At 38.2% G+C, this 18,458-nt stretch overlaps 1 protein-coding gene across 1 annotated transcript in view; it reads right to left on the reverse strand.

Moving 5' to 3' along the window:
• Positions 1-3,921: 3,921 nt before the first annotated feature.
• The window catches only part of LOC104620582 (FYVE, RhoGEF and PH domain-containing protein 6-like), a 48,423-nt gene continuing 33,886 nt past the window's right edge, over positions 3,922-18,458 (reverse strand). Inside the window, exons 14-20 of the mRNA XM_010286852.1 lie at positions 13,315-13,417; positions 12,658-12,804; positions 11,712-11,814; positions 9,400-9,527; positions 8,547-8,675; positions 6,693-6,841; positions 3,922-3,958 (exon numbers count right to left, since the gene is read on the reverse strand). Coding sequence (XP_010285154.1) covers positions 3,922-3,958; positions 6,693-6,841; positions 8,547-8,675; positions 9,400-9,527; positions 11,712-11,814; positions 12,658-12,804; positions 13,315-13,417 — 796 coding nt within the window. The remainder of the gene's footprint in view (positions 3,959-6,692; positions 6,842-8,546; positions 8,676-9,399; positions 9,528-11,711; positions 11,815-12,657; positions 12,805-13,314; positions 13,418-18,458) is intronic.

The raw sequence follows: 18,458 nt of genomic DNA on the forward strand, positions 1-18,458 counted from the left end.
CCTATCAGATGCAGTAACCATTAAGAGCAGGATGATGGGATTACTTTCTTCTTCAAAAGACAAACAGTACTACAGCACTGGGGGATAGGTAAATTCACATATTTGTGGCTGAAGAAAGGGAGATGAGTAAAAATCCTACACCTGCACAAAAATTAAGACACTGGCAGAGGGAGCCTGGTTCATTCCTGGGCTGATGAAGCTCAGACGGGCGGTCATTCCCAGGGCTGGGAGGTGGCTTCAGGAGATAAAACCCCACTGCTTGGTGTCGTACAGGTTGGACTTACGTGCTCAGGAGTAATTTTTTGGATTGTTGTGCTTTGTCTGTAAGCTGCATTCCAGCACAGGTGCTGCACCTGGTGTGGGAGGGCTTCACAGAAAACAAACGTCATGAACTTGTGAAGGCATGGGCTTTTAGCTTGTGGGGCTGGGGAAAAGGGGACATAAAGTGAAGAACTAGACAGCAAGAGGCAGCTAAGGAAAGACAGGTGGGCAGGAAGATGGAAATAATTTTCGTGGCAAAGACACCAGTTTTAGTAATGAGAGCACGTAGTGCCTTGGCTGACAGGAGCAAGACAATTCACTTAAAACTACTGTTTCAGGTGGGCAGAGCCAGCAGCACTGTCAGCCTTGTGCACACAGCCTACCTTTTCAGGCTGTTTTCTGTTCCTAAGGGCAAGACACAGTAGGAATTTTAAAGCAAGACTGATGTGCAGGATAATGGCAGCAAATTCTACTATTTGAAAAATCAATGAATACACAAATTACATAATACATAAAAACCTGAAAGTATTAAAAAAAAAATGCAGACTCAACTAGTGTGAATTTATTTATACAAAAATTATACATATCCACAGGAATATTTACACCAACTTTAAACTGTTTTCATTTACAAAATAAAGATTCTGTTCTTTCATTTAGACAGTACAATTTAGGACTGCTCCAAATAAAAGCCTATTTGCATGGTAAATACAGGGGACAGCAGTTACAGCAAACAAATGCATTGAATGTGTCTTTCCAAACATCTCCTTACATTATGATGTAATGTACATAATCAAATAACCAAGTTTCCACACACAAAAAATACTTAGTAAGATATGTTCCATAGCTGCTCAGCTATCCATTTAAGTCCTTTGGGCACCAAAAATAGTTTTAAGTTAAAGAGAATTCTGGATCCTAGAACCTTTCATTTATCCAAGAATAAAGATGCTAGAACTAATATGCAATGCTAATGTCTGTCTCGTACTCTACTAACCAATCTTAAAATTATTAACTATAGATACTTATAAGAAGAGGTAGCCAGGTGTTGAAAAACTTCTGGTCTTGTTTTAGTGTTTAATCAAATCAAGAAGTGAATACTTTACTTTTGATGGTAATGAATCAAAATGGGAGGCAAGCTGGAGAAATGGGGTAAGTTGGAAAAGCAACCATCTGAAAATGTTATGAAAATGCCTATGTTGTGGGTTCGTCCTATGACACGAAGCCCTAGTTCTGGAGAAAGAGGAAAGACATATTCAAACATGATTACAAAGACAATTTATTTCACACAGAATTAGACTGCAATATGTATACTATTGTTTTTAAGGCTCCATTCTAATTATTTCTGCCACAGTAAGATTTTTTTCATCGATCAACTGCTTCTGGAAGAAGTCGTCTGATTTTTACAGAACACTTTAAACTATTCTTTCACTCTGCACCAAATCCTTGAGAGGTAGTTTGACGCCACACATGAGGCAGTACATGGGCACCTTATTCAGTATGTGTTTTGACTTTTATTGCTGTGTTTTGCAGCCAGAAGATCAATATCAAATGATAAATTGAAATTAAATTAGCTTGCTCCTAGCCAAATTTCTGGTTCATTTGCCGGTTCATGGCTTTCCATCGTAGTTGGTGTCTAGTCCCTATAAAAATATTAAGAAGCAGTTCCCTTTGATAATACCAACTGGAAGAGCCACATCACATCTGTGTTACATTGGTATCAGTTTTGGTTTTGAAACAGTAAAAAACATGTCAGAAATCACCCTGAAGAGACATGCTAATAGCTTACGTGGCTTCAGTCAGCAGCTGGTTTTTAAAATTAACTAAAAGTCCTTTATATATAACAGGAGAAAAATACTCATTTATCAAGTTGGTATTAAAAGAGACTAAAGGCTTTGATCAGACTCTACTGAATTTCAAACACTGTCTGGTCAAATCTCTAACGTTCATGAGGGAAGCCAGACCTACGGCCTTAAGTCCCTGATTCAGAAAGGTGCTCTACTGAAATGCTTGCAGTAAATGAAGTTACCTGTATACTTAATATTAAGCATTAAGCTTCCAAGCCCCCTACTAACTTAACAGCAGCTCTGGAAAATCAAGCTTCTTCAGAGCTATGTTAGTATCTTAGACCTGATCTTGAGGTATTTGAGGGAATAAGAGAATTTTGGTTTGCATTTTCATTCTTGGCCTTTCTGTGACGACTACTAACTGTTCTACCATCTGTTCTCTTTCCTTTGTGAGGCCATAGAATAGCTATTAACATGGATTCAAACTATTAATTAAAAGTAAATTGCTCTTAATTCTGTTACCACAACTAGCTTGATTCAGAGGACTACAGAAAAGTGTTTCATACAGTGAAATTAACTGGCTACATATGCATCACATTTGACATTAAAATGGCTTCCTTGCATGTGTTTTTCATAGTTCTAGTTCCATTTATGCTATTACAGTGTTGAAAAAAATTTCAAAAGTTAAATAGAATAAATGCACCAGAATCATCAGTAACTATTTCCTAATGAGGTATACTGACAATTTTCGTAAAGAAAAAAAACCCCGAACACCTAAAACTGAATTGTGTTTTAAAGTGTTGAACAGAACAAATCGTAGTGTAAACAAAAGAATGGTATACATTTCAATGTGCACTAAAAAAGCTGGGTTTTCTTGGTATGGCAATTCCAGTTTAAACATAATATTTAAATATACAATAGTTGAAAATTTTAGGAGAACGGGGTGCATATACTTGTTTAATGTTCTTTGAACAACAGTTTATACAGTGTTTCATACTGCATACAGAACTCATTTGACACAAAGTTTTGAAACAAATAAGATATTTCACCTTTTCTCTGTATATCAAAAATGTACTTTTTACTCTGCTTTAAATTAGTACTGGAAACATAAAAGAAAGTATATCCTGCCACTGTTTGAAGATAACTCATTTAGTCTCTTTGGCATCTGTAGTACTGTAAAAGCTCTAGTGCCTTATCTCTGTAATTGCAAAGTCTGTTTTAAAATATTTTTCCTTTTTCTCTTTGTTAATAATTGAACTGTACTTTGTAGTTGCTTCTGTGATACAGAATTTGTTGTACAGTTTTGATGTCCTGGTATGAAAGATTTCAACTGCTATTCAAGGAAAGGAGCAGCAATATTGTATAACTTCTCATAAAGGAGTTTACATAGCCAACAAAGATCCAAAACCTTTGAAATTCCTATTCTGATCTGTTCTTGCTAAATTGCAAAGTGAGAATCAGCAACTCAAGACCTATCCACAAATCATGAGGAACTGTACAATTGCAACAGATGTTTCGTTTCGTTCTGTTTTGTTTTTAAGAAAAAGCACAAATTCTAGGAATATGTTGACAAACCACTTGCCATTCTGAAGACATGGGCACTTTGGACCTCAATGCAGACCTCACAAATAATTCTGACCATTAAAGTAAACACTGGAATTTAATAAATAACACATTTTGTAGCAACACAGAAATACACACAATTCTTAAAAAAAAATTACCTTACACTAAAAATGCAACAACTCCTAATCCTGACAAATATACAATTTTGTGTAGATTGAGACGGCAGGATTCCGCTTCTTTGAACAGCTGCTGTACTCTGTTTTACCACCATCCTCGGCCATTTTCCTATACACTTGCAGACACAATGCTGATGCAGCTATAATACAGTGCCTTCTTGAAAAGCTTCTATCCACCTATTAGAAAATGAAACACTGTTAGGAAGTTGCTGGTAAAAGTACAAATCACACTGCTGTGACTAGCTACAGGTTCACAAAAGAAGTAAAACCATACTTCCACTACCAGTTGGTCTGTTAGTGCAAATGCCAGAAATCTATCCAGTGAGTCCAAACATACAAAGCTTGCTAGAGGCGTATTAGGTATCAGTACAAGGCCAGATGATAGAAACTTTTTTCCATACCTCTTCCATACTGAAGTTACATGCATAAAGAACAAGTGAAGCCGGGGAATCAAATGCTCAAAAAGCAGGAAATGCCAAGGTTCTGCCAACTTTAACAACATGATCGCATACCTTTTAAAAAAGCAAAACGACACTCCCTTCTCTTATTTCACTGCAAACATGACCTGGGATGAATCGGGACACTACAAGAACTGAGGTGGCCATCTGCATAAGCCATGCACTCTGCTTCTGCAGCTGGTACAAGGGCATTAGCGAAGGTCTAGTGGGGCTCAGGGAGGAAGCCACAGGGCACATGGGCTGGGGTGGAGGAACGGTGCCGTCGCATGGTGACAGAACTTCCCTGTATTCACACACGCAATATGTGCTTCTACTGAATCACATATTGACATATACCCTGCACATTGTACCTGTGAAAATACAAGTATATGTAAAGGGGGGGAAGTCCCAAACAGCTGATCCGAGGTGTATGAAACTGAAAATTCAAAGTTGATATTCAGATACTTTTACCCCCTACAGCTGTGGTTTCTGTTTCTACTTGATTATGAGGATAAACATCCTCACTTTCTCAAGGATGCTGCAAAAATTAATGTTTCTGAAGCACTCTGATGGTACACTGACAGGTACAGTAAAAAAGGGAATAATTCTGTCTTCTGATTGAGGACTGAACTGTGTGCATTTAAAAGTTAGGGGGCCCACACACAGATGATTTATTTTTCCTGAGTGAAAATCTTGCAAGAACTGAATGAGACAAAGACTGTAAAATTGTCTTTATCATGGAAACTCAAACCTGTCTTAGTATTCACACCTTATCTAAATGTTGGTCACAGATGTTGGCTCTTCCTTGCCCTGAGTGTTTAATTTTGTGCATGTTCTTTGAATTCAAGCTTTTGGTATGAACATATTAAGCACGCAGAAGTGCTCATGCCTGTCTGCACACACAAGTCAAACTTTTATCACCTACTCTTTAGGGCTCACTGTATTTTCTACTGCCATATATTCATTAAAAATAACTAAAATGGAATACCAATAAAACAAATTCATAAACAGCTTATGCACTGAACATAGTACCAGACTAGGAAATTTAAAAGCTCATCAAAAAGTAAACATCTCTTAAAATTTATTACTGCACTTAACAAATACATCAGGCATTTCTTTAGCCCTAACAGGGGAAAAAAGTAGTATCCACTGATGTAAACAGGCCAACAGCATGTTCTTTGTTTTTTCTTTTAATGCTATCAAAGCAGTATAAATTCTGGAGGTTCAGCATAAATCTCCTAAGGATATTAAATACTTGGAGAGAGCTTGCAATTTAAGGTACTTAATGTTATTCCTATCTATTCTAGTAAAATAGAGTGTGTCCGATTTCAAGTTTTCCTACTGATGACAAAAGCCATTGTCTGAATAGGAAAACATAGCTATTGAATGCCTTGGATTTTTTAGTTTTGTTTTATATATTACAAATGAGGACACAGTAGAAACAAGAGAATAGTATCTTAATTAACAAGGAAAGATTTGTGTGCATCTGCAAGACAAAATATCCCCCAAAATCAAATAAAGATGTCCAGATTTTGTTTGTAGAGAAGTGTCATTAAGCATGTTCTCAGCTGTTCAAAATTTTCAGTTGTCGTGGGAACTTTATTTTTTAGAATATCCCTAGTTTGCACAAATACCTGCAGCTATTGCAATGCTTAAGGATTAATAATGGACTAGTTAGCACATGAAATCTATTTTATTAATGTAAAATTAATTTGTGAAGAGTGCAGTGAAACCAGTCAGATAAGCTAGACACCTAGGCAAGATAACTTAAATGTATTGCTTCCATGCTCATTTCATTTACTCCATGATTCATATAGCAAATGTTTTCTACTGATTAATGACCAAGCTTCTAGGTTATTTTATATAAAACACGCACAATACATAAATTGATAAATATGACTCCAAACTCAGATGCATCAGGAGGACCTGAAATGAAACAGCTTGTGTGAGTGTTCTTTAAATTCAAACTTTTGGTCTGAACATATTAAGCGTGCCTAGGTGCTCATGCACATCTGCACACATACTTCAAAATCCCATCCCTTACTTTTTAGGGTTTGCTTTATTTTTCACTGCCATATATTCCTTAAAAATAACTAAAATTTACAGTTGGAAATAAAAAAGGGACACATAACTTTTAAAACATGTTTTCTGGATTTCTCCAAAGGTAACATTCAATTTTCACTTAAGCAGATCAGGGATAGATGAATGGGCTAGGAAAAAGAAAGATTTCTTATTTTATCTTAGACTTTTCCATTCTCTTACATTCACTCTGTTGCAGAGGACAGTCTGCTTCTTCATTTAAAGCATTTCAAAAGTCCTAATGAAACCAGGACCTTGTGTTTAAGAAGTTTAAGTTTTATTTACATATTATATAATATGCATCTTTTGTATGTTGCTTAATCTGCAAATATTAACAGTCATGACTTCTGAAATATTTTCTAGAAAAAAGTAACAGAAATCAAATAGTTTCTTACTTTTGAGCTGAATGGGGATCATCTGCTTTGAATATGTAAAATAAAGTGTTTTTGTGCAGTAAATGGAACACTCTAGACTCTGAGTTTTCATCTTTTACTTCACTGACTGTGAATCCAAGTAAAGGCTGGCTCTCTAATGCTGCCACATCCTATTTTACGGGGAAAAAAGCAAACAAGACAAAATTAGAGCTTGTAGGACATACTAAGGAATGCATTTAGACTTTACTCATGCACCATACCATTGCAACAGCTCATACAACAAACAACTTGTTACAAGTAGTCATGCACAAAATGCCGCTTTTTATAGTCTCCATGCGTGAATTGGGGGACAGAAAATAACAAAACCTCATAGCCTTCAACATTGCTGTTCCTCTTTTTATTACCCTGATAACATCTACCTTGTCTTTCACTGTATAGTCTCATCGTTCTGCCTGGTAAAGACTTCTATGTCAAAAGGCTGACTACCACCTTGGCAGCAGACCAAGGGTCCATCTAGCCCAGTGCTCTCTCCAACAATCGTAGCAGCGAGTTTTTGTGTCTTAAAAGTGATAATGGGATATGGGATGCTCTTAGCTGCACCGAGTACGCTAAAAGGTGGAGCTATGGATGTAACTTATGTTCTCAAGCACTGGAGTCACACTCCGAATACTTTTGATGGCTAAACTTATTTTGCTTTCTGTTGTTGAAAATTAACAGGATAGGGAAAAAAAGTTGCTGAGTGTTCACAAGTGGTTGGCTAGGAAAAAGTAGCAAGAGAAGCTATACCTTTTAATCTTCTCTTCAACTAATTTCAAGACCTGTCTAAAAAGGCAACCTTCTCCCTCATTCATCTTAATTAATTCATTTTTTTAATACTCTTGTCTTTTAATTAATAAATACAGTGCACAGCATTTTTGGAAGGGGAAAAAAGAAGTATTTTCATCCTGTGCAAGTTACAAAACAGCGTTTTGTAACTAGGTAGGATCCTGCAATGCTTCTGGATAGAAAAAATAATTAAAAAAAATATACATAAACACACACATCAGGTGAAGACTGTGGTAATTGCCTCTACATTGAAACAAGGGTATCCTCTGAAAGCAGCATTTCTTGATATTGGAAAACAGTGGAGTAAAGCTTAGCAATCTGTTTTACTATCTTAGGTCTTTGTACCACTAATAAAGTGGTCTTTTTACCACTATGTGTGTATCACTTGGAACTAATGTAAGTAGCTTAAGTGGGTTTTCCTGGCTAAGGCCACACTGGACCTTCTCTTTAGACTCTCTAAACAATGTCTCCTGCAATGGCTCATCAAGATGAAAAATAAGGACAGATATTTCTTGGTTTAAAGAAAATAGAAAAAAGTTAATTTTGTGATTGCAACCTGCAAACTCAAGCTACTATGGAAGGTTGACATCTCAGCAGAGGCCAAGTAAGAGAAAATTTAAGGGGACTGTTACAGACTAATATGCCTTTCTTTACCGTTGCCAAAGTCTCCTTTGCCAGAAGGAAATGCAGAAATGCTCTAAAATATTTTTTAAATATTTGAAAAAGTAATTGTTTTGTACATAACTACTTCATATATTTTTAGAACTACTTGGTTTTTTTACTATGGCCAATGCTGTGGTGGAAATAACATCACAGGTTCTGGACATAATTCTGAAGGTTCTAAAATAAAGGTTGGCACTACAGCAGGAACAACCCAGGTACAAAGCTTATTATGGTACCAAGCTCACTGTGCCTTTTCAAAATACTAAAATGCAATCAGATCAATTACTGGAAGGTGATCTAATTTTATAGCTTTTTTCTAGATCATAAACAATTTTGTTACAAAGACAGTATAATTGGGTATTTGATTTCTAATATGTAGTCTCTTACCTCACTAGCAGCATATGTGTATAGCACCTTATTTTTTATAACAAACCATAGGTGTTTCCATGGTTTCTTACTGCCCTTAGATCTGTGTAGGTAGCCACTCATTGTAGAGTCTTCTGTATTTGCTGAAACCTGAAAAAAAAACAAACCAACAAACAAACCCCAAGAGTATGTATGTATCTGTCCACGTTTTTGCAGTACAGCTTTTTTAAAAAACAGATCTCCAGAGCCCTGTCCTGTCAAAGGCTCAAACTCTTATCTCATCTCAAGTTAGTGTTGCTAATTAACTCAGATGGCTGAAAGAAAAACAATTTTGTCTGCCATCATCTACCTGGTCTGGAAGAGAGGCTTCTGCAGTCACTAAAGGTTGGAACTTAAATTGGACCCAACAGGACAAGAGAGGGCTGAAACACTGAGGAGCCCATACAGCTGGAGAACACACATGCCTATGTAAGAAGAAAATTACTCCCTGCCATTCCCAAGACCTCCAGTGTAGGTAGGTAGAGTTTAGCTCTGCCTTTTCTAATCATAAGCCAAGAGCTGAGTTCATGTAGGACTCTTCTCATTGACTGTTGGTGCAGCAGTAAATCACAATCCCTTGAAACACAGGGAAGCGAGAAAGAAATTACCATTCCAACTCTGAATCACAGTCTCACAGGTGTTTATGCAGTTATACACTGCTTCATAGTTCAGGTCCCTGCCTATATAAAACTGAGGCCCAAACCACTGTTACAGGTGAATTTTGACTTTTGATTCTAGAGAAGATGGCTAAAATATGGAATTATTTTTTTCATATGAGTTAATACTCATGATATAATACCAACAAGGCATTACTTTTTACCAACAAAGCACTTACTTCTTTGAGGGCTGCAGGAATTTTTTTCTGCTTTCTTCCAGAGGGAATACTATGCAACACTGTAGACAAGGCACTTGATGGAGATTTATGGTTGACAGGGGATCCGCTCTTAGGAGTGCACTGGTTATCTAAAATGCATATGATTAATATATTGCTTTCATGTCACAGATGACTAAACACAGCAAATGATTCTTGGACTTTTTTTTTCCTTAAAAACAGCTGACATTTTTATTCTGATTACACTGTTCCAGTAGTAACACCTAATCACATTAAATTCAGTGTTGAATTAACTTTTCAGTATTATCATCAATAGCATGAGTTAGAATCCCACAAATCACAATCAGACTAAAAAAACCACAAGAAATTTAAAACAAAAACAAATTAGTCTTGTTTGTTTTCAAAGCCTGTTTTCGTGATGTTGAACTACCTTTGCCCATAAGCAGGATGAAAATTAAGTCTTAAAACCCACACTAAATTTTTAGACCTGTCCTCCCCAGTTCAGTCTGTGCTTTACCTCTGTTCCCCAACTCTGTCCTTCAATTCTATACATGTTATCTTCTCAGCTTTTTTCAGTATGGATGCTGTAGAGCTGCTCTTCCAGCACCATGCCATCGCACACACACTTCTGGAGATTCCCATCTCCAAAGAACACACTGTCTTTCTCCACTGCCACAGGCAGTTCCTTCATCTCTCTTGGAAGACTTCTGCAACACTTCACTCACTCCCTTAAATCCCCTTTTTCTAGCAACACCCACCACTATTTTCCAGCCTGGCCTGGAAAGAGTAGGGCTGCCCCAAGCTTCATTAACTCCTCTTCTAGAGTTGTTCCTGAACATGATGAAGCTCTGAAATAATGAGCAGAGCAGGAGAGTAATTGGATTGCCAGCTGTACCACACCTGCTCTGCAGTTCTTTTCACAGCTAGAAGCACCTGTAATTGCCTGCAGCACAGCAGCCTCTAGTGCCCAGTGCAGAGACCTGCAGGTGGTCCAGGCAATCCATCTCTCCCATCACGTCAAGGGCTGTCAATGCTGCTTTCTACATCCCCGTAACAAATGCCCCTCCGAGCATGCTGGAAGCCATAGTTTGATTATTTCACTGAGGCATCACAGATTTCCTGATACCCTAGAGAGCTTGTGTTGAACGGGAGCCTCTGCCAGAGGGAAGGGCAGCAAACTGCTTCAGTCCCTGCGTATGGCTCATTTGTGTATTTTGTACTAGGGTCTTTGAGAGAGACAGAATTCAGAGCAAGTCTTGTGAGATGGGACCAGATTCCCACCTCAGTGAGAGGTGCCCCCATTGATTTTTACATTCATTTCTGGGTAATGATATGAAGCTCCTTCAAAGAGATGGATTTAGTTCCCTCAGGATGAGAAGAAAACTGACCCTGGACCTCCTCTCTAAGCAAATGTTATTATTGTCATGCATCAGTAGTACCACGTTATCTAAAAGTGTTTCAATGAAAATAGCTCTAGTGATGGTGTTTTACATTGAAATCCGTGTTGCCAGTGGGCAGCAGGCAACCATTAAGAGTTTGCCCTCAGAACTGAGGTGCAGGTATGCCAACTTCTTGAATTCCAGATGAGCCAAGGCTTGAGGCTGAAGAGACTCAGCTTCAGTAAGATGATGGCCTATTGTCTTTATAGAATCCCAGAACTTCAGCTATCTCAGCAGCTAAGGCTGGCAAAAATGAAATTTACAGGCATACAAGCTACAGAGAGTAGAAGCCCACATGAACCCACTGGGAGGACATGATAAGCTGCAAGGACTTTAACGTACACTTGCATCCTGTGATTAATGAAAAGCAATGTAACATTAGTTATCTCAAAAAGAAAGCAGCATAAGCTACATGTCACTATCACAGGGAAAATGTATGCAAGTTTCTGGAAGGAATTCTGCAAATTCATTTCCTAACTTACTCCACAGAAACTTTTTCGGACTCTTACAACCTCAGATGCCTTTAGACTGGATATAAGGAAAAATTTCTTCATCAAAAGGGTTGTCAAGCACTGGAACAGGCTGCCCAGGGGAGTGGTTGAGTCACCATCCCTGGAGGTATTTTAAATACCAGGTGTAGATGTGGTGCTTAGGGACATGGTTTAGTGGTGGACTTGGCAGTGCTGCGTTAACAGTGGTACTTGATGATCTTAAAGGTCTTTTCCAACCTAATTGATTCTATGATTCTATGCCTAACGCTTTTCAGGCACTAGCAGAATTAGGCACTTGAACCCAGTAGTAAAGATGAGGCATGGACATACCATATTAGTAAGGTACACAAAAATGAGAGAGACAGTTTATGCAGATTTTCTTTACCTTGTTTCTGTAGCTCCCTGAAGCAATGATCACATACTCTTGCTAGTTGGTTTTTCATATAGTCTAAACCATGTTTATTTGATGAACAAGCTTGACAGACAATCTGGAAACAGATAAAAGCATTATTGTACATGATGTGCACTTGTGAATCACCAAATGCTCAAAGACGTTTACTTCAGTTCTGTTAATCCCATAACAGAGCCTGAAATAGGCACTATTTTACATTGAAAATGGTTTAAGACCTTGGCTTTTCCTTATGTCCTTATGTTCGACATACTGCTCTTTCCTCCTCTAAATGATAAAAATTTAAATATAAAAAAAAAAAAATCACTGAATTACACCAGTCAGTAAGTTAACGATAATAATCCATGAAAAGTAGTATAAGCCTACTGTGTTACTGAACTGTTTAAATCATAAGCTTTTAAAGAAATAACTAAAAATAGTCATTGCTCTCTTGACAATTTCTCCACAACACAGATGTCTCAACTGCATTTAATTCTGTACTCTCACTTGATTAAAATAAGAAAAATGAAGGTTTATTAGATATACCTTTCATAAGTGTTAAATATAAAATAAGATTGGTACTAACTTAAAAACAAAATCATTATTTATCTTACGAAAAAGAGTGAGGAAGATATTCCTCTCATTTCAGCTAACATTCTTTGTTTGTACTACGTAATTACAGAAGCAGAAGACAACTGTGAATAGTACTCCAAAATACAAAATAAGAAACATGTAACAGGTTAAAAGGTTGGACACAGGTTTGTCATAACACCTTAATCCAAAAATATAAACAAACCACCCAACATGTTTTTAATCCATATAACTGTGTCATATTACAGAGTTCCCTTAAAAGAGTTGGTTAGGTGCAATCAGGCTGCATTTGTGTTTGTCACACAAGGAACCTGAATGACTAACTGAACAGGTAATCACGAAATCGCCCAACCTTTCCGCATGCCCTGCAGTGATGCCTTCTCCATGTCAATGTGAATTCACTTGTACAGATCATACACATAGTGGCTCTAGTATCAGGGATCCAGATCGGAGCCTTTGATCCCAGCGGACTATCTTCTTCCTGTTTCTCTGCATCTGCCTGAGAGACCACAGGCAGAATACTATTACATTCAGTGATAAGAAATAATGTTAGTATTTATCAGTGATTATAGGTTAACTAATTATGTTGGAAAGCCTTCTCTGATAAATAGTCATGGTCTTAAATGTTATCTACTATTTCATCAGCGGCCATTATAATGCAAGCCTGAAGACAGAGCTGAGTTTAATCAGTTCCAAACAGCTGTGTGACTTTCAAGCTTCACCAGCCTATTTATATCAATTGCTGCTATATTTTTAAATCTTTTAATTTAATCTTTCTGTTCACAAGATTACAGAGAGATTTGAGAAAGCTGGTTTGGGTTTTTGGGAAGGAAATAATTTTAAATTTATGAAGTAGATAACATTATGAAATATTCTGTTCTATCATCTGTTCACTTATTTACCATCCTGTTTTATTATTCATCATGGAATGCTTCTTGTTTCTCTAAACACCTGCAAAGAAACTTTATATTCAAGAAGGGAACAAATCAACAATAATGGTGTGACATACCTCTTCAAGACTTTTGCTAGGATTAAATGTGATTCTCTTTTTCGTATATTCTTCAATTGACTTGGAGATAGCTTCTAGCCACTCATCTCTTTCTGTAGCAGAACTATTGTAGTAAAGAAAAAAATCATTTTATTATTATTAACATTTAAAACTAAGAAGCAAGTGTTGATTAGAATTCCATTAGCTTTATTACACATTGACTTTGACTTAACTCTCTTGCAATTTCAGTCTCCAGTGCCTACTGAAACAGGCATTATTTTTTCAGCTGCCTGCATTGTGTCAGTTATTCGTGTTGATTAATACTGAAAAGATTTCTGTGTCTGTTATAATGTGGGTTCCTTCCCTCCCTTTCCTCCTTCCAAAACAGCCTGTGATCGTTTCAAGGCTTATGTCACTGCTTCCCCCTTCCCCCCGGACCCTTGAATAGCTTGAGTAACACTGGTGTAAATGGTGCTCCACAGAACAAAGGCATGGGACCTCCCTCTTGAGAGAGACTCTGAAATTTCAGCAAGCCTTTCCCCGCTCCCTTCCTTGTGTCTCAGGCTGCAGTTTGTAATATCCAACCCTGTGAAACCCTGAGCTTCTGTCAAAAAATGTGCTCTCTCTTCCCCAGCCTTGTGCTCCTGACTGTTTGCTCCTACCAGGTCATGCTGCTTTGAAATAATTTTTTTTTCCAATTTTTTCCATTGGATTAGCTAACCCAAAGAGCTAAACAGATGAGCTTACTGTGTCTTTTTATCCCACAGCTGGCGGATCACTAATCAAGTGCAAGGAATGCATTAGGCTGCAGTGGCACGGCACAGGGAGCAGGGAGAACAAGAAGTGCCTGGCACAGCGGGAGCCTGCGGCTATACTGGGTTACGTGCAGTGCCAAAGCACCTCCTCGGGCCGCGGGCACACCACCATTTTCATATAACATAAATCCATGCTGCTGCCGCAGCAAAGAGCAGCCTACTACGCTCCCTCTCAGCCACTAGGTCTTATTTTCTCCCTTGTGCTAGGACACACACGGCTCCGCCGTGGGCTGCAAGGGCACTGCGCTGGACTGGGAAACAAATCCGTATTAAAGCCAGCCATCGACCTGCCCTTCCTCTGGACCAGTTTACTGACTGGGTTCATCATGCAGCTGAACAACTACTTGTGCCAGCACCATGGAGGGTGCTCTGAGGAAGGAAAAATCAGTTTTGTGGCAGAGGAACAGCTAGACTGCTTTTTAAGATGCCATGCTAGCTTAAAAAGGGGTTCTCAATGTCAAACCAGTATCAACAGCCAACATTTTTTTTTATTCTCCGTTTCTTAAATAGTATCAAAAAAATTAATTTTTTTTAAACCAAGGAATTGAACATGATGAGTATATAAAAAGGCAAGTTAGGGAAGAGGAAGCAATGAGTTACAGAAATTAGGTGTGCAAACCAATTATTGTTTAATGGCTTTTGTGGGTGAATTTGGAAGCTTTGATCATCTTTGAACCTTTAAGGAAAATACTTCAAGCCTGAGTTTTGAACTGGATGAAACTGAGTATTACACAGAATCAAGAGAGGACAAATCTGGTAAGCTAAACATGAGGGAAGCCTGTGAGGCACAAGGGGAAAAAAAATTATCTAGTGCACACACCAGCAGTATCAGTAGAAAAGGAGAGGAAATAAGATACAAGCAAGGGCAAAGCAATATATTATCGTCTGTCCCAGTATCTCACACTCTGAGTGGAACATTTTGTTCAGTTTATTTACCTTTGCTTCCTCATCCAGTAAGAGCAACTGGTCTGCATTAGCTATGTAACGTTCCTAACTCTGATCAACTCCTTTGGCTTTTTCAAAATCTCGTTACATTTAATTGAGTTCCTAAAACTATATTAAATAATTAAATTTAAAGTTGGCACTGTTTTTGGAGATTAAGCCTCCCCTGGTAATGTGGGGGACTGCTACAGATGGGGCTGCTTGCACAATGAGCTACATGGCTTATGCCCTCGTGTTTGGCTAGGGAGCTCACACTTGGTAGGCTTGCTAGTGCTAGCCTTTAGGCTTGTTTACAATCCTTCAGAATTTAAGAGCAAAGGGGATGCCATGGGCAACTGAATTGATTAATGGCTTGCTGCAGCAAAAGAGGCAGCGTTTCTTCTGCTGTCACTCCCAGCCTCCCCCACAGCCGCACAGCCCTACCGCTTCCCTCGCTGCAGGTCCAGTATTTGTTGCATCCTTCCAAAAGTCATTTTGTTTACTAAAATTGCAGCGTTTTCTTAAGGTTCATAAATTCTTTTTGTTTATTTATTTATCTAAGATTTAACAAAACACTAGAAAACTTAAAAGGACTGCAGAGAGCCCCAGCAATTGTTATTGCTGGCACACGTCTGTGCTAGGACCACCCACTGCAGCTCCCCAACAGAGTAAGCAGCTCAGTGGTCCCAGGAGGGCTCGCAGAACTACATCCCTGTTGTTTCCAGGATCAGAGCCTTAGGGCACCTCTCCCAGCTGAGCTAGTCTTGCATGAGCTATCTCAATGTTAGGGGAAGCAATGTGGCTGTGTCTGCCTGGGGTAGCTCTTCGCTAGCCTTGTTGAGGGGGATGGGGCCAGCTGGCCTCAGACCACGTCAGGCTGGCACGACTATTGTTTTCAGGACCAAAGCTTTACTTCTGTACAGTGCTGTATCGTGCAGATGTGCTAACTCGTTTCTCTGATTAAGAGATTTCTAGTACAATTCCACATTGTACCACGTAAAACAATACACATTCCTACAGATAGCCCAGGAAAACTGAAACCTCGACCAGGGCTAGATAAAGTAGAATACTATCACAGCTAGTAAAACTAAACATGGAATGACAAAGACTCTTGTCTAGGCATTAATCTATACTTCTGTTATTAACTGCTTGCTTTTTACTACTAGCAATTTTTCACCAGCTTAATTGCCTCCCATGACCGCAGGATCATTTCAGAATCTCTTTGGTGTACCGCCAAATAATGCTTGTTATTTGAAAAAACACAGAAGTGAAATTTGGCTCTAATGTCTGTAAGATTAATTTGAACAGTTTTGTAATTGAGATTTTTACCACATAGGAGCAAAGAAACTGTTAGAATGAGGTATCATCAAAAGGAAGATGCAGTCTGTATTGACAAGACACTGATTCTCTTCACATCCAGGATATTTATCACTAGGAACAATATAATTAATTGGGAAAAAATATATGCAAGCACCTGTTGCTGGTAATTTTTTACTTTTTTCCCTTCTACACCACAACAGACCTAGGTCTCGCTTACAGACAGATAACAAGCTGAAAACCATCATTTACACCTGGGGCCCCCAGCACCTCCTTCATCCCCAGCAAATGCAACCTCTCTCTGTCACTGTTGTGTAACTTAGGGCTCTTGCACACATGTAGCTTCCAGCAAGCATAAAAATAACAGAGCTGAACGCTCTCCAAAGATGCAAGGTCAACAACACTTAAAAAGAAAGAACAAATCAGAGCAGCTTTAGCTGGTAATGTCAGGGTAATTCCAGTAATTTCAAGGTCAAGACAAAAGCACGTCACAAACTCTGCCCAGTTTGATGGGACTGTTTTTTATATATATATAAAAATAGGGGTTTTCCCCTATGAATCAGCATGTATTTCACAGGAGTTGCTTTTAATCTACCACTTAATCAGTTCTTCAAAAAGACAAGTCTATCCTGTTTTGTAGAAAATACGTAGGTCGTATTTCAAAATTATAAACTTTTCACAAGTTCCATTGATTTTTTACAATTTTTTAAAACGATTGAATTAAAAGTGAAATGCTGTTTCAAGTCAAACAGTGATAAATCCACATTGCCTACTGCAATCCCATAAATGTCTTCACGAATCTGTGAGACACCTAGTCACCAAGGCACCTAAGCAGCACTGACCTGCTCATATTATACTGGAGCATACCTTAAACTGTGAAATGCATCTTTTTTTTCCCAATATGCAAAAGAACCATAAGAAACATTCAAATTTTTTGAAAAAATACAAAACCACTCAAGTCTGTTATAAATAACTACTGCTCAGACAATTGAGCTACTTCCTTTAGCTACTTTGACAAGGTTAACCTTGGTTTACCCCTCAGCTAGAGATACTGCTATCTTTGTACAGACATCCTCATGTCAGTATTTACAAGGTCACACAAAAAGCAGCAGTCTGCCCTTGCTCAGCTTTGCTTAACAAAAGAGAAAACATGTCTGTCTTCATTGGTATCAGCACTGTCACAAATGTCAGAACGTATAAAACTCCAACTCAATCACAGTAAAAACAACAATCCACAAAACCAGAACTTTGCTAAAGGCATCTTGGTGAAGGCAGACCAGAGCTGCTCTGGTTTACTGCCCATGTATCCTTTTGCTGCTACATGGAAAAATTTGTTTTTTGGTAAAGACAAGCACCATTCCAGTAATTCCTGCCATTTCCATAATTTCAGGTTCACTGAGATCCTGTTATTTCAGCTAGAAGACCAGACCAGGATGATTCCTTCCAATTTATATAAGTTACCAATAATAATATCAAAATGTATTGTCATGCTTCATATCTGTCCTGTTAATGCACTGACAGAGCATATCAGTAACTTTGTAAGCACAAAAAAAAGTACTGAAAAGCAAAGCCTAAAATTAATTAAGTGAAACAATTTTAATTCTTTTTCCTCTCAAGAAAAGGCAGTGAGGGGACAATATTTCAATTTACTTAAAGTTTCGGAAGGTGTAGCTAAGTTGAAAAGGAGGAACCAAGAAAGTTTTATTCACTCTAATTAACAGTTAACTCTCTTGAGGACAGCAGAATGCCTACCAGCTGCAGCCTTTAGCCCAAATTGCTCAAATACCAGCCACATTTACCATAGCTTTTGTGCTTCTATCCATCACTTTACAATGGGCAGCCTTCCCTACAAGTCAGGGTGAACTGTATTAGAGACTACAAATTCATATGATATCCGTGCTTACTACATCTGGCCAGGCATCCTTTCTGCCAGCTCATTTTATAAATAAACTTACATTTTCAAATTCAGATTTTGAATGTGAACAAAAGCAAACTGTAACAAAGCCTACTTTTTTCTCAGAGACCCATCTGTCATTCCCTCTATTCTGCAATTACTCTAGCCAAGGGTAACTTTTCATTACGTAAGTGGAAAATAAGCTATAAAAAGCTTAT

Source organism: Phaethon lepturus, unplaced genomic scaffold (genome assembly GCF_000687285.1).
Source record: "Phaethon lepturus isolate BGI_N335 unplaced genomic scaffold, ASM68728v1 scaffold17025, whole genome shotgun sequence".
NCBI classification, from domain to species: domain Eukaryota; kingdom Metazoa; phylum Chordata; class Aves; order Phaethontiformes; family Phaethontidae; genus Phaethon; species Phaethon lepturus.